Below are 15,229 nucleotides of genomic sequence, written 5' to 3'. Positions count from 1 at the left end.
AATTTTCAATGTATTTTGCAATGTAATTCACATTCCTCCAGATGAAGAATTTTATTAATCAAGAGTGGGGGAGGTGTGAAAATCCCCATTGGGGCCACATATAACACTATTAACCGATTACAGTGACGTCATATTTGCTCCGTAACACTAGTCCCGCGGCCATGCTGGAGGGAATGAACGACGGGGAATAGTAGCGTAAATATAGGTAAACCAAATAAAATAAAGTAATCTTCATATCACGATCAAGGACACCAAAGGGAAAAGGATATATACAAGCTGAGGCTTCAGCTGCTCAGCGGGATCGACCGATATGAACTCAAGACAGTCTAAAAACGTGAAATCCTACTAAATGCTACTTACCCAACATCGTGTTGTCAGAAGATAGTTCAGTTATCTTGTACTTCATTTTTCTTGTTCATTGGGTAAGAACAGTTATAGTTTGAGAGAGTTTAATGTGTAATCATAAGTTTAACCTTAAAAAGAAGCAACTGTTTTCATAAAGGATAGATATAAGAAATTTGAGCTGATCATCAGGATAAACCCTTGTGGATTCAAGGAAGAATGTATGATTGTCTTATGACATGAAATATTGCTGTTAGTTATGACTTATCTTTACATCGTGAAGCTGTCAGAAATTATTTCAGCATTCTTGTACTTCATATTGGTTCATTAGAAAGTACATGTAACAAGACTGTTGTTAATTCATATAAGCAACATTGTTAGCATTTTATTATTAGTTCAGTCATTCACAGAAGCATTTGTTAGGCACTACAAATATCTTCAAACCTCAGTTTACGTGGGACTTAGAGAATGGGAATTTGTCATGGGACTATACACTTGATATCAATGGAGCAATAGAAACTATGTCAATGATGAAAAAGACGTGTCCTTTGTATCAAAATAAAGGTGGTAAGTTGTGTTGTAAATAAGTTTTCAAAATACATCAACTGTCATAAAAAGTACTGTATCAAACTGATTTTATAAAATTTAATATACCATTTGTATTGAAAATATTTTGCTAGGTATTCAGTGAACAAAATTCATATATTTTAAATTAACTTTAAAACTGCAATATCAGGTATTTGTTGTTCTCTTTTTTTAATGTAAAGCCTAACTATATTGGGGATTTTCAGATGCTATTGTTTATACATAAGTAAAGTACAGTATGCAGAACATTTGCTCTATACCATCATCAACTTTTTAAATTATTTCAGCATTCTTGTACTTCATTTTAGTTCATTAGAAAATGCATGTAACAAGACTGTTGTTTGAGAGAGTTTAATATTCACCATGAATGCAACCATTCATATAAGCAACATTGTTAGGATTTTATTATTATTCAGTCATTCACAGAAGCAAGGCATTTTTCACACTTATGTATTTATGATGTCCAATGTAAAATAACAATAATTCAGTTCATGAATTGATTTCTACAACCATTTGCTTAAACATATAGGAAAAGTGCACATTTTGTATGAATAAAAGTGAACATGAAATGCTGAGTTATGAGTGTCGCTTCAATTAAATAACTCCTGTCATGCACTGGATTTCACTCTCCTGATGTTCAGATCCTGTCTCCTCAGCTGGTCACAGAGATCTAGGAATATTTTTTGCTGCTTCTACCTTGTGTGTCATCTAGCTGCCTTTTGTACCTGTCATCAAAAGCTTCCTTTTTTTTTAATATATATAATTTACTTGCACCCAATCAGTGTGGCTTGGTGGGAAATGCCTGATCAATTTCCTAAATGTAAATTATTAGAAAGATAACAATAGTGATTTTTATTCATATTATAACTTACAACATTACAGTTGAAAGGAGCAGAATTTAACATTTTTACAGAGAAAAGTGCAAAATTATTTCATGAGGTTATTAAAGTTATATGTCAATTACACCTGAGGTAGAATTTACTTGCAAAATAAAATTACTCTTATCACTACACCAAATCAAAGCCACTAACTTCCAAATACACTTCATACAGGTAATTGATTTAATTGGCCCAGCTCAGCTGTGTACAGTACAAATATAGCCTTGACACTTATTGGGAATAATGCTAACCAGGTATAAAAGAGGTAGGTAACAGCCGATAAAATCTAGAGAGCACCGTAACTGAAAACAAATTACACCCAAGACAATAGGTGAGTCTTTATTATAAAAGTCGAAACCCTGCCTGGGTATTTCAACACGTTTTAACAAATTAACACACTCTCCACCCACACTTTTTGGGCACTACTTTAAATATATACGTGCGCCCCAAACGTACACACCTAGGTCTTTGGTGTTCTACTTTTTTTTCTTTTATGGTAAAATCTGCACAGTTGGCTCTTCATTCTTTGCTATAAAATAAATTAGTTTTATCCTTTACTATTAACCGATTACAGTGACGTCATATTTGCTCCGTAACACTCGTCCAGCGGCCATTCTGGAGGGAAAGAACGACGGGGAATAGTAGCGTAAATATAGGTGAACCAAATAAAATGAAATAATCTTCATATCGTGATCAAGTACACCAAAAGGAAAATAGTATATACATGTGAAAACTTCAGCTGATCAGCGTGATCGACCCATATAAACTCAAGACAGTCCAAAGACGTGAAATCCTGACCTACCCCTGTATCCCAACATCGTGGAATGTTGTCAGAATCTAGTTCAGTTATCTTGTACTTCATTTTTCTTGTTCATTGGGTAATAACAGTTATAGTTTTAGAGAGTTTACTGTGTAATCATAAGTTAAACCTTTCATAGAAGCAACTTTTTACATGAAGGATAGATATAAGGAGAAATTTGAGCTGACTATCAGGATCAACCCTTACGGACTCAAAGAAGACAGTATGCAGGGTTGTGACAAGAAATATTGCTGTCAGATATGATTTAACTGTACATCATGAAGCTGTCAGAAATTATTTCAGCATTCTTGTGCCTCATTTTGGTTCATTAGGAAGTATTTGTAACATGACTGTTGTTTGAGAGTTCAACATTTTACCATGAATTCAACCATTCACAGTAGCAACATTGTTAGCATTTTATTATTAGTCCAGACCTTCACAGAAGCAATGTAATTTTCAAACTTATGACATTCAATGTAACATAACAACAAGTCAGTTCATGAATTGATCTTTATTTGATTGAAAATATAGGAAAATGCACATTTTGTATGGATAAAAGTAAACATAAAATGCAAAACATTGTTGCACAATTCAATGACAGATTATCAGGGTCCCTTTCCTTTTGGTTGATAACACTGACATGAAAAATATTTCCATACTTTCAATGATGCAATGCAACATGTACATGAGCATATTAAGTCGAATCAAGCCACCATAATTTGAGGAACCTGTTTAGTATATTTTTAATCTATGTCTAGAGAAATGCTTGATTGAAGACTCACAATTGATATGTGCTGTGTGGGTATGTAAGGCCTTAGATGGTGTTACTAAGCAGTTTGTAATTTTATTTAGGAGAATTCCACAACTGGTGGTCGCAATTTAAAAATGCACAACCTACATGTACAACAGCCATCTGTTTCTGCATATCAGACCATCTGTGGGAGGTGCACGATACAAAATTTTATATTTCTTGCAAACTTTTCCATTTAGCCTTTAAAAATATGAGAAAGAAAAAGTGTTTTCATTTCTTCTTGTGCTTCTGCTCACAATTCTAAATAAATAGAAAACCTGTCCTTGTTGTATGCAAGCTATCAGGATAACAACTTTAAAACAACAAATGAACAATTAAATAAATAAACAAATCCAATTAAATAACTCCTGTCATGCACTGAATTTCACTCTCCTGATGTTCAGATCCTGTCTCCTCAGCTGGTCACAAAGATATAAGAATATTTTTTCACTGCTTCTACCTTGTGTGCCATCTAGCTGCCTTTTGTACCTGTCACCTTTTTTTTTTTTTTGGATAACCAAGATTTATTTGCACCCAATCATTCAGTGTGGCTTGGTGGGAAAATGTCAGATCATTTTCCTAAATGTTAATTAACAAAAAAAGGTAACAATAGTTATTTTTATTCACATTGTAAAACACAGAATTCAACATTTTTCAAATTCATTTCAGTAAGTTCATTCAATTAAATGGTACCTGAGCTAGAATATATACTTACAAAACAGATTTACTCTTAACACTACACTAAATCTAAAATCAAGCCACTTACTTCCAAATACACATGACACAGGTAATTGATTTAATTGGCCCAGCTGAGCTGTGTACATTGTACTGTAGCCTTGACACTAATTGACAATAATGCTAACCAGGTATTAAAGAGGTAGATGACAGCAGATAAAATCCAAAGAGCACCATAACTGATAACAAATTACACCCAAGGCAATAAGTGAGTCTTCATAATGAAAGTCGAAACCCTGCCTGGGTATTTCCACACGTTTTTACAACACACTCTCCACCAAGACTTTTTGGGCACTACTAATATGCAGTGTACGTGCGCTCATATCTTATACACCTCGGTCATTGGTTTTCTACTTTTTTTTCTTTTATGGTAAAGGCTGCACAGCTGGGTCTTCATTCTTTGCTGTAAAATAAATTAGTTTTATCCTTTACTTGTCCGATGAGTCTTGGTTCAAAGCCACTCCTCAGTCTCTCCTCCGTTTACGGTTTTCGTCCCTACACCTTGGATTGTTACCACTGCAGGCAGTCTGTGAACACTTGTAAAGTTATTTATCTTCTCTCTATCATATACCCTGCAGTAATTCATCATTTTACTCGGTTTAATATCAAAGAAAACACAGAAATTAAATGCTAAATTGTACATGTAGACATGATCATGCGCAGCAGACGATTCCGGTCTCCCTCCAGTATGGCTGCCGTTCGTTTTGATGACGAGGGCTAAAAGGGGTTAATTCCGAAGAGTCTTGATTCAAAGCCACCTCGCCGTCTCTCCTCCGTTTATGGTTTTAGTTCCTTCACCATGGATTTTTACCACTGCAGGCAGTCTGTGAACGCTTGTAAAGTTAGTTACCTTCTCTCGACCAAATACCCTGCAGTAATTCATCATTTTGCTCGGTTAAATACGAAAGAAAATACAGAAAACGAAAACTGAACTACAGACATGACTTGTTCATGCGCAGCAGACGATTCCGGTCTCCCTCCAGTATGGCTGCCGTTTGTTTTGATGACGCAGGCTCTAATGGGTCAATAAATACAATGGGAATCCCCTTAAAATGAAGGTAAAATAGATGTTTTTTCTAAGGATTTCAGACGGATTTACTTTTTACAACTTAAAATCAATAGAACATTTCTAATATAAACTTTCAAAAAGACACCAGAGAGCTAATGAAATAAAATCAACCAGACGGTAAACACTGGCAGGCTTTGTCAATTTCACCATTTGTTTATTTCAAACAGCGTACATTTCGCACATGCGCAGTAGTTTGAGACCTGTGCTTCAAAGGACTTGTTAAGAGACCGTCCTCGGAAGATCGTCAGCGGGAGATCGTTACCGATTATTTTTTACCCCTATCCCCATAGAACAAAAAAATTTAACCCCCCCTCCCCTGCTCATGGCACTTGGGAAAATTGAAGTGCTGTGATTTAGTTAGTTCTAAGTTAAAGATGGTAATTTAGAACGGCCTGACACCCAAACCTGCATGCATGCGTATCTTGACCTCTCTCCCCTATCTGGAGGTATATTTCTTTACAGGAAAACAATTCTCAAGTTAATGATAATGAAAGTAAGGGCAAGTTTATGATAATGAAAGTAACTAAGGGTAAGTTTATGATAGTGAAAGTAAGGGTAAGTTAATAATAATGAAATCCAGATGCACTAATAAACAGATTATTATTCACCACCAGAAAGTGACTCTGGAAGTAGTGATAAATACTCCACAATATGCGAGGAACAACGATGAAAATCGATAAGGATAAAAATCCTAAGATTACCCAAGGGCTAGGTTCTAGATTTTAGTTTTCCCAGCTCGATCTTGATTTCATAAATCCCATGAAAACGTTTGAATAGTTAGCAAGCTAGCTTAAAGTCATAATAACTCTTCATTTTGGCCAAAAATTGGATTTTCCTGGAGTAAACGGCAATTTTCCCGTACTTACCAATGGTCAGCGACCCCATTCCTGCATTCAAAGTTAATCCAGGGTTTTTTTCCTAAACGTACGGTTTTTCGTTAAAATCTCTTAAGAGATTTTAACTGACGGAGCTCTCTCTGACATCGCATAGTCACTGTTGACCTACTTAAAACCGCGGGAAAAGCAGACAACAACAACACTATATAAGATTCATGAGATATAGTTGTCTTTTTGTTAAAAATACATTAATATCCACAATGTGTGCCATTCTGGGCTTTTCGTTATCCGACGCACTGTACAAAAACTCGCAACTTACGTCTGCGTCTGCATTAATGCGTTTGGCGCCATATGTTATTTTGGTCTCGAATGAACGCAAGAATCCGCGTGACACCATTACGTCATTAGCAACGAATGCCTTGATGACCGGGAAGAAAAGCATCGAAAGCCCTATTGACAAGCACAGATTTTAGTTTTACTACAATAAAGGCCGTTTTAGTGGTAAAATACAATAGAATATATTTCCATGCGTTGTTTACAATGTATTTCATGCGGAATTTTGAATCTCAAAGGAAGAGTTATTATTGCTTTAATTTACAGTGGTCCTGACACTCAGGGCACCCTAATGTAGGAGTTTTGAAAGTTTTGTCATACCCAGGAGTTGGGGAAACGTAATTTTGAAAAAATTAGTCGGATTCAGGCAGTTAAAAATATGAATTAATTTTTAAGTGACGAAATTTTCAAGTTTTTTACCGTATGTTCCAGGGTTCACATCTCTAACTAACTATTGTGCAGAAGTCAAGACATTTTGTATACTTTTGTACCTTGAAAAACTGTTTATGAGTAATTTCTAACACTATACTCACTGGTATACCAAAGGTTTTGTGACAATCATCACAGTGAACTTTGAAATAATATTTTTGTCTCTAACTTTCCATCAGTTTAGTAAGAGTGTACAGTGTAACTGTTTTTGGTCATTTTAACAGAATCTGGATAATGACTTAGTGACTGAATGTTAGACCCCATTTCCAGAGATTAGATCGATCTACTTGAGATCGACCTAACTCCCTGGGGGTTCATGCTAAATAGCTGTCAGCCGGGCGGACACGAAAGTTAATTACCCCCTTACGGCTTGTAGTAGGTGGGAAGGACATTTAAGTCAGATTATCTGACAGTAATCTAGTGAGACTCCCTGCGGGGATAGAATGATCTAAAAGCTCTGGGAATACAGCCTTACATATATGAGTTCTAAAATACATGTATTACCTCTAGACGCTCCTGTTCACCTGGCAACCAATGGATAGAAATAAATTAAAATGCTCTGCATACCATGTGCATATTTCCTTTCCAGCACTAACATGGCGTATAACATGCTGCGACACTGGGTAATGAAATCTGCGTCATTGGGCTACCCCTGCATGTGTTTTGATTGGGGCGCTTGCGTCACGGGAGAGAAATTCATAGTGTATGTAATCTCAATTGTGGGCAGTTTTACTCTTAATTTTCTCTACTGTGTACCTTAAGACAATCTTTGTGGTCAGTATTTAATTAGTACCGCCAGCGTGTACGCTGGCGGTACTCATGGTTTTAGTCCCGACCCGTATCGTACGGCTCCGCCGGCTCCGCCGGCTCCGTGAGCTCCGCCGGCTCCGCAGGGTGGCGTGGGATACAAGTCACCGTTACCGCTTCTCCTCCTAGACTGCATGGGCCTGTGTCCCCATCTCTTGGATTTAGGTCACATATAATCTCAACTTGAACCCCCTGGTTTTTTTGTCTCGATCGGTGCAATTGCCTGGGCATGACGCTCGTTGAAATGCACCCTTGTCAAAATTTTTGAAAATTCAATGCTATATATCTCCCAAACTGAAGGAATTATGGGAAAAATTAATATAGAAGTCTGACCGAAAGTCACATATGAGGATTCCAAATATGCCCTTAGATATGACCTTTGACCTTTATTTCAAGGTCAAACAGGCCAAAATTTTCAAAAAAAGGGAATTTTTTACGAAAAAAAAATTATTTGTGCTGATATTCAGAAACTACGCAGACCTTACCTCTAATATTTTTGGTAGTTGTTACTCTTCAGGTTATCTTTCATCTCTGTGAGTTTCGAGTCAATCGATGCATTTTCACGGGAGCAGCGGCCATTAGATGCTGAAACATAAAACTCTCTCTAATTCTGGAGTCGTTAATGCTAGAGACCTCTTGTTTTTTGCATTTGATAGAGCATGTCAAGCCCAACACTGGGGGTGGTCTCCGTTTTTTTGTTTTCCATACGGTTCACGAGTTATGCTGTATCAAAAAGTACATTCCTACTTTTCACCATTAACTGAAGTTTGAAAATTTTTAGTCTCTTATATCTCCAAAACTAGAAGAGTTGGGTCAATAGTTACTATTGAAGTTGAATAGGAAGTCATATACTGGCAATTTAACTGTGACCTTGAAATTGACCTTTGACCTACTTTTCACCATGGACTGAACTTTGCAACTTTTTTCAGTGCTTATACTTTCAAAACTGGCAAAGATATGCCCATAGTTAGTACCACCAGTGTGTTAGCTGGGGGTATTTGTGGTTTTAGTACCAACCCATATCGTACGGCTCCGCAGGGTGGCGTGGGATAAAAGGCACCATTACCAATTATCCTCCTAGATCGCAAAAAAGGGAATTTCTGCAAAAAGATATTTGTTTGTGCCAATGTTCAGAAACTAAGCAGACCTTAGCTCTCATATTATACTGAGGGGTTACAATTGCAGACTGCTTTAATGTGTGGAAGTTCGGGGTCAATCGGTGCATTTTCATGGGAAAAGCAGCCATTAGATGCCAAAACTGAAAAAAAAAAAAATAAAACACCTTGTTTACTACATTTCCTGCAGCTTGTCACCCACAACCATACAGGTGGGGCCCCACTTTCTTTTTCTTTCCCATACAAATGCGCTTACCCCAGCTGGTGGTACAATATCAGGAGGCGGTATCGCCTCTCTGATCCTCTAGTTTGATGGATATTTTATGATAAATTAAGACATATTAAATACATGGACTTGGATCGAAACCAATATTTTGGGGTATTTTCTGTCTGCAGTATCTTCCTTATATTGTGATGTAATTTGTCTGTCTGCTCGGGACCAATTCACATGAATGTATAAATGTTGCACTTGCAGACTTAGAGCATGTTCGTCAGGTGCAGGAGACGCATCTTCCCATATTAAAATCCGATCTGCACAGAAGAAAGATGCAGTAAGTCTGACAGACATCTACAATGCTGAGTCATGGAACTATATTCCGGAGACCATAGAAACCTTTGTGGACATTGCTGGAGACAATGCCCTGGTGGCAGAATTGGATGGCAAAGTTGTTGGTAAACGCTCTTTTTTTTAAAAAACCTATCCATGAAGGGGTTGGGGCGTATCCCACGTGACCTTTCCTTGTCTGATATCCAGGAAAAATACTTGGAAGTTTGAGTGAGTTCCAATGTATATATCTTTATGTCAACTGCCTTAGTTTGGACACATAGTGGTCACTTTTTTTCTGATCACTCCGTCCTTTTTCGTTGATCACATGACTGAAACGAATGGACATCATGAAATGAATGGACATGTCGATCTGAAATTATGTAAGATTCTGTTGCACTTGCCAAGTGGTATGGTATTCCTTATGAGTCTCCCCTACATCTTGAAAGGGAAATGGCCAATATTTTTGTTTTTATATTATATTTTTGGATCCAGTTTTGCAGATAAAGGCATTTTGAATTACATTTGAGATGTAAAAGATGAATCATTTAAAGGGATAATAACTCTTCGTATGAGATCTATATTTCCCAATAAAACATTGTGGATAACTCATAGAAATATAATACATTCTGTTTAACCACAAAAACGGCAGTTATAGCTATTATTCTGATATCTGAGCTTGTCTTTAGACCACGTGACCTCCATTGATGGCTATACTCTGCTAAAATCTCTTAAGAGATTTTAACAAAAAACCAAACTTTTTAGAAAAAAACCAGGGACTAACTTTGAATGTAAAAATGGATTCATTAACCATTGGTAAGCATGGAAAAATTGTTGTTTACTCCAGGAAAATTCATTTTTTGGCCGAAACGAAGAGTTATTATCACTTTAATTAAGTGCATAGTATCATGTTATTGAATCTGTTTTAATGATGAATCTGGCCATTCCTATATACCTACTCTTATCTGCCATACCTATCTTACAAAAAAATTGGCATATTTGATTTCTTTTAAACAGTCATAGCTATTACCGCAAATTATTTTAGACAGAATGTACATTTCTTAAAGGTTCCATGCTGTTCAATCTTTTGGATGAAAAAGAAGCCTTTGGTGGTCTTAGCGCTATTAAACCAGAACTCAGAGGAAAGGGAATAGGTAATTAACTATTTTATTTATCAAGATAAAGAGGTCGTTTGGCAACAGTTAATCTATCTAATAAAATTTCAAGAAGTTTGAAAAGACAGTTTGACCAGCTGAAATAAGTTTTTCACTCTAGAATGTACATCTATATCTACACCTGTAGATAGTAAAGCCTCATTTGCCTCAATAGACACACCTTATGTCAGTAATGGAAAACCTGAGCTGTGGGATACTGTAGTATCCTAAGTCTTAGGCGAAACGAAGAAATGAGTTACATGAATACAAAAAGAGATCTGAGCAAAACGTGCTGTTACATTTAACTTATATATGTGAGCCTCATACCAGCCATTATTTATCTTTTTCTTCAAATTCTGTTGTTCTACTGGTGTTTGGTTCTTGTTACAATATTTACAAGTATCAAGTGTTTAGGGATACCAAATTTCACCTGTGTTAGTTATAAACCTTTTATATCACCAATTCCCTTTTTTTACTTTATCTAGTCAAAAAGATGTGGGCAGAGAGAAGTAAGCGGGTTGGAGGTAGAAATTTAGGCGTATTTTCTGTGTTACACAGACAGCAGATTCTCCATGACAGTGGCTTCCAGGTCGCCACCCACAGTATTGGTCTTGTTTTGGGGCGAATCAACGAGTCTTGGTTGGCAGCAGAAAGAGAAAATGTCGAAACTGAAGTCGTGACAGCATCTAAAGTGCCATTTGATTTACTGCTGAAGTATGATACAGAAATTCACACCATTCCAAGACCAGTGTTTTTAGAGAAATATTTAGCTCGACCATCGTCAAAATCTTTTGTAGCCATCAACAAAAAGAGTGGAGATATCACTGGGTACACGATTGTCCAGCCCGGACAGACGGCGTACAGAATGGCACCCCTGTTTGCGGACTCTCTCCTCATTTCCAAACTTCTACTACAAAAAGTGCTGCAGTCCATTCCCAAAGATGCAGAGGTGGATATGTATTTGAACTGGTCGAATCCAGCCAGCTGTGAATTTTTTGATAAAAACGAAAATTCTCTTCACTGGGTGATGGACTGCGTAAGGATGTTCACATTACGCGATGTCCCAATCCCACACAACCATAAAGTCATTGCCTTCACCTCCCCAGAAATGACCTTGGTTTAGGAACACTGACCATGGAAAATAATATAGTGTGGGTGTTTGATAAATTGAAATTACAACATTAAAACATATTTATAATTATAATATTCATGTCATAATTTAGCTGTGAAACTCACACATTTACTTAAATTACATACATACAGAGTATATCCTTTTAACTATTATGAAGGAAACTGAAGAAAAACGTTAGCTTATTTTCTTACTGTGAATTTTCAGAGGAATACTTATAGATCATTTGTGCAAAATAAAACTGGCTTAACAGGGGGATAGATCGATCTAAATATCTATGGGAATGGGGTCTAAATGATGACTATGCACTTGGGTAGTTGTCTGGCAATTATAAGTTAATTTTAATGGTCGTAGGTGATCCAAAGCAGGCTACTCAGGGGGAAAAAGTAACCTGTTGTGTGTTTTGATATGACGTCATCACTTTGTGCGAACGCAGCTGAGTCGGTCAGCCATATTGAATCTAATAAAGCTAAGCAACACTTCCAAAGCACGTTATTCCTTTGTTTATATGTTTGTATAAAGATACGGAACATAACATGGTGGCAGCTAAAAAGGATAGGGAAGGGCACTGCAGACTGTAAGTACTGACATACTCATTCTCACCCTGAAAGCGTGTGAAAGAAGACACTTGACCTAAACACGAGGTAAGCCCTCCCTCTACCCACGGAAAGAGAAAGTGGTTCATTCCAGCTAACAGTAAGGATTAATACAGATATCGGAGACACTATGTTCCCTGCTAGTGTGGTTTGTTGTGCATATTGGAGACCTGTAAGTATGCCGGAACACTTGATTTGTATGTGTTCACAACCTACCAGTCACCAGAGTAACTGTTATTACTCAAGGCCCTATCATGTCGATGTCAGATGAGGAGAACCAAACTGGGAGTAGGAGGGAATCCAGTAGATTTATATCGGGAATCAGACCCCCTAGCCCTTTAGATCTCCAGTCTGGAAAGGTTGAAAACTGGAATCTATGGAAACAACTGTGGGGAAACTACACAATCGTATCCAATCTTGGATCCCAGCCACAGCAATATCAGGTCGCCATGCTGTTGAATGCAATAGGCACAGAAGCTCTCCGATTTTATAATGGTTTTGCTTTCGAAGGTGATGCTGATGACAGAACTGTTGGGGCCATTATTGAGAAATTTGATCAACATATCATTGGAGCTGTAATTTCTGTGAGCTGTAATTTCTGTGAATGCCTAGGGGACACGCTGCTACGTGACCGCATAGTTATAGGTCACATGGACACGCTCAAACATGCAAGTTCTGTGGGCGGACGCATGAGCTGAAGAAGGAGTCCTGCCCAGCATGGGGAAAGACATGCAGCATATGTAAAGGAAGAAACCATTTCGCCACTGTATGCAAAAAGAAGAAGAAAAACAAAGTGCACACTGTACACACTGAAGATTCACAGGAGGAGAGTGATTGTGAGATCATAAATGGCGTAAACACTGTTAACAAAGAGAGACAGAGCCACGGCAAGCTCATATATGCAAACATGCTCATTAGAAACCAGCCCGTGAAATTCCAGATTGATTGTGGTGCATCGGTTAATCTAATCATACGACACCATGTGGGCACAACGACGATACACCCAGCCACAAGCACATTAGAGATGTGGGACAAAAATCTGAAACAGCCACTGGGTGAATGCAGACTGAAGATGGTCAACCCAGCCAATGGAAAAAAATACTCCGTGAAATTTATCGTTGTAGAAGATCGCAATCTCATGCCTATTCTAGGAGTGTCAGCAAGCCAGCAAATGAGGCTTATCTCTGTGCACTCGAAGAATTGTGAACGAATAGCAGTCGTACAGCAGAATGAAAGTGAGACTGACACTAATTGCACCATCCTCAAGAAATACGCTGATGTGCTCAATGACGATGTGGGACACATGCCTGGCACTGCGACACTGCGAGTGGACCCAACGGTAACACCGGAAGTGTCACCATCGAGACGTATTCCAGTTGCACTCAGACAAAAGATAAAGGTGGAGCTTGACATGCTAACAGAGAAACATGTGATCAAGCCTGTGAATGAGCCAACCGACTGGGTTAGTGCCATGGTCACAGCTACAAAGAAATCCGGCTAACTACATATCTGCATAGACCCTAGACCACTGAACAAAGCCTTAAGAAGAGAACACTTCCCTTTATGCACCCTGGATGATGTGCTACCCGAGTTGTCAAAAGCCAGGGTAGTTTCCACGATGGACCTAAAGGCCGGGTATTGGCATGTAGAGCTGGACGACGAAATGTCATTCCTTACGACATTCGCCACTCCGCATGGCCGTTACCGATGGCTGAGACTGCCATTCGGCCTGAATGTGTCATCTGAGATCTTCGCCAAGAAGCTTGATGAATGCATCCACGGTTTAGATGGTGTGATCTGCGTCGCAGATGACCTAATGGTCTATGGAACAGGAGAAACAGACCAGGAAGCTCTAAGAGACCATGACGAGAAACTCAAAAATCTGCTGAAACGATGTCAAGAATTGGGCATACGTCTAAATGCCAACAAAATGAAACTGCGCCAGAAGTCAGTCACCTTCCTAGGACATCTGATCACCAATGAAGGCTTGAAGCCTGACCCGAAGAAAGTGGAAGCGGTGATGCAGATGCAGAGACCAGAGGATGTCGAAGGAGTGCAGCGACTAAACGGATTTGTCAATTACCTAGCTAGGTTCCTCCCAAGACTATCCGATGCCATGGGACCAATTAGGCAGCTGATGAGGAAAGATGTTCCATGGAACTGGTCCAGTGTTCAAGACAAGGCACTACAAGAGGTGAAAAAACTTGTGAGCGAAGCACCGATTCTGCGCTATTATGACCCAGAAAAAGAGCTGACCATCCAGTGTGATGCAAGCAAAACTGGACTCGGGGCAGCCTTGCTCCAAGAAGGACAGCCGATAACCTTTGCCAGTCGAGCACTCACCGATACAGAGACAAGTTACGCTCAAATAGAAAAGGAGATATTGGCGATTGTATGGAGCACTGAGAAGTTCCATCAGTATACTTTCGGTCGACAGATTAATGTGATGTCAGACCACAAGCCATTTCAAAGCATCATAAAGAAGCCTTTGGCTAACGCACCAAAAAGACTGCAGGGCATGCTTATGCGACTGCAGCAATACAATGCATCTGTATCGTACACACCCGGCAAAGAGATGACTCTAGCAGACACTCTGTCCCGAGCATACTGACAGACAACAGAGGGACATCAGGCAGAATTTGAGAATGTAAACGCAACAAAGTATGTGGCAATCTCGGAATCAAGGCTTGAAGTCATCCGGAAAGCAACGGAAATCGACCAGACTATGACCGCGCTTAAACAACAGATACTTCAAGGGTGGCCAAATGAGAAAGCACATCTATCACCATTAGTGCACCCTTACTTTTCATTCAGAGATGAGTTAGCAGTCCATGATGGTCTAATCTTTAGAGGAGATTGTGTCATCATCCCCATGAGTGAACGCGCTATGATGAAGGAGAAAATCCACTTGTCACACTTAGGGATAGATGGGTGCCTGCGACGAGCCAGGGAATGCATTTTTTGGCCGAACATGACGCAGGAGATTCATGACTACAGTACATATCAGGATTTAGTACTTGCAGAGCCTTTGAAGTGGCGAACCCGAAAGAACCTCTCATGAGCCATGATACACCTGACCGACCATGGG

The 15,229-nt window shown here is 38.7% G+C and overlaps 1 protein-coding gene and 2 long non-coding RNA genes across 4 annotated transcripts in view; 1 reads left to right on the top strand and 2 right to left on the bottom strand.

Moving 5' to 3' along the window:
• Positions 1 to 1,262: 1,262 nt before the first annotated feature.
• On the bottom strand, positions 1,263 to 2,367 carry LOC147759285 (uncharacterized). The gene is made up of 2 exons (XR_015331593.1): positions 2,266 to 2,367; positions 1,263 to 1,741 (listed from the first exon to the last, which is right to left on the bottom strand). It is a non-coding gene; the product is annotated as an uncharacterized LOC147759285 (long non-coding RNA).
• A 729-nt stretch (positions 2,368 to 3,096) lies between these two features.
• Positions 3,097 to 15,229, bottom strand: part of LOC147759281 (uncharacterized) — a 108,902-nt gene continuing 96,769 nt past the window's right edge. The window contains exon 2 of the long non-coding RNA XR_015331594.1: positions 3,097 to 4,846. This is a non-coding gene — a long non-coding RNA (uncharacterized LOC147759281). The remainder of the gene's footprint in view (positions 4,847 to 15,229) is intronic.
• On the top strand, positions 5,578 to 11,990 carry LOC106156319 (uncharacterized). Of its 2 annotated transcripts, XM_086998411.1 has the most exons (5): positions 5,578 to 5,727; positions 7,386 to 7,499; positions 9,194 to 9,390; positions 10,330 to 10,416; positions 10,902 to 11,988. In XM_086998411.1, the coding sequence occupies exons 2-5, from the start codon at positions 7,393 to 7,395 to the stop codon at positions 11,537 to 11,539; spliced, it is 1,029 nt and encodes a 342-aa protein (XP_086854537.1). In that variant the 5' UTR covers positions 5,578 to 5,727; positions 7,386 to 7,392; the 3' UTR covers positions 11,540 to 11,988. The 2 variants fall into 2 exon arrangements, with proteins under 2 accessions (XP_086854537.1, XP_086854538.1); XM_086998412.1 differs by lacking the exon at positions 5,578 to 5,727 and having other exon boundaries at positions 10,902 to 11,990.

This window comes from Lingula anatina, unplaced genomic scaffold (assembly GCF_051362555.1).
Source record: "Lingula anatina isolate TDL-2025a unplaced genomic scaffold, LinAna3.0 unanchor82, whole genome shotgun sequence".
Lineage (NCBI taxonomy): Eukaryota > Metazoa > Brachiopoda > Lingulata > Lingulida > Lingulidae > Lingula > Lingula anatina.
The sequence above is the reverse complement of the archived record's forward strand: the minus strand, read 5'-3'. Positions and strand labels throughout refer to the sequence as shown.

Bases quoted from the DNA above. Each gene is read 5' to 3' on its own strand.
- LOC106156319 (XM_086998412.1), top strand. From the start codon at position 7,393: ATGGCGTATAACATGCTGCGACACTGGGTAATGAAATCTGCGTCATTG. The intron at 7,500-9,193 runs GTATGTAATCTC...TTGCACTTGCAG, and splicing joins ACGGGAGAGAAATTCATAGT to ACTTAGAGCATGTTCGTCAG. The intron at 9,391-10,329 runs GTAAACGCTCTT...CATTTCTTAAAG, and splicing joins ATTGGATGGCAAAGTTGTTG to GTTCCATGCTGTTCAATCTT.